General features: G+C 69.0%; 1 protein-coding gene across 1 annotated transcript in view; it reads right to left on the bottom strand.

Moving 5' to 3' along the window:
- Window positions 1-387, bottom strand: part of NTN3 (netrin 3) — a 24,683-nt gene that overhangs the window by 15,191 nt on the left and 9,105 nt on the right. The window contains exon 2 of the mRNA XM_009886380.1: window positions 14-93. Within this exon, the coding sequence (XP_009884682.1) occupies window positions 14-93 (80 nt within the window). The remainder of the gene's footprint in view (window positions 1-13; window positions 94-387) is intronic.

Raw genomic sequence — 387 nt, 5'->3', positions numbered from 1 at the left:
GTTGGAGGCGAACAGCGCAGCGCTTCCTGCCCGAGAGCTTGTACAGCTCCATGTTGAAGCGGCAGCGCCGGGCGTGGAGGTTGCAGTTGCAGGCTGCAAGGGAAGGGGAGAGGGTGAGTGCTGGGGGCGAAACCTGGGACACCCCCCCTGGGTGGGCTGGAGTTGCCCCTCTGCCCCCCGCTGCTGCTGGGGGCCGGGGCTGCCTGCGCCGGGGGAGCAGGATGGGCAGGGCACAGCACGGCACAGCTGGCCCCAGCGTGCTGTCCAGATGTGCAGCATCTACTGCCCGCGGGGCTGGTGCCGGGAGGTCAGGGCAGAGGAGAAAGGGCACGTGTAAGGACGGGGCACCGCTGGGCTGAAGGCAGAGGGGTGTGGGATAGAGAGGTG

The sequence above is a fragment of the Charadrius vociferus genome, unplaced genomic scaffold (genome assembly GCF_000708025.1).
Source record: "Charadrius vociferus isolate BGI_N301 unplaced genomic scaffold, ASM70802v2 scaffold585, whole genome shotgun sequence".
NCBI classification, from domain to species: domain Eukaryota; kingdom Metazoa; phylum Chordata; class Aves; order Charadriiformes; family Charadriidae; genus Charadrius; species Charadrius vociferus.
The sequence above is the reverse complement of the archived record's forward strand: the minus strand, read 5'-3'. Positions and strand labels throughout refer to the sequence as shown.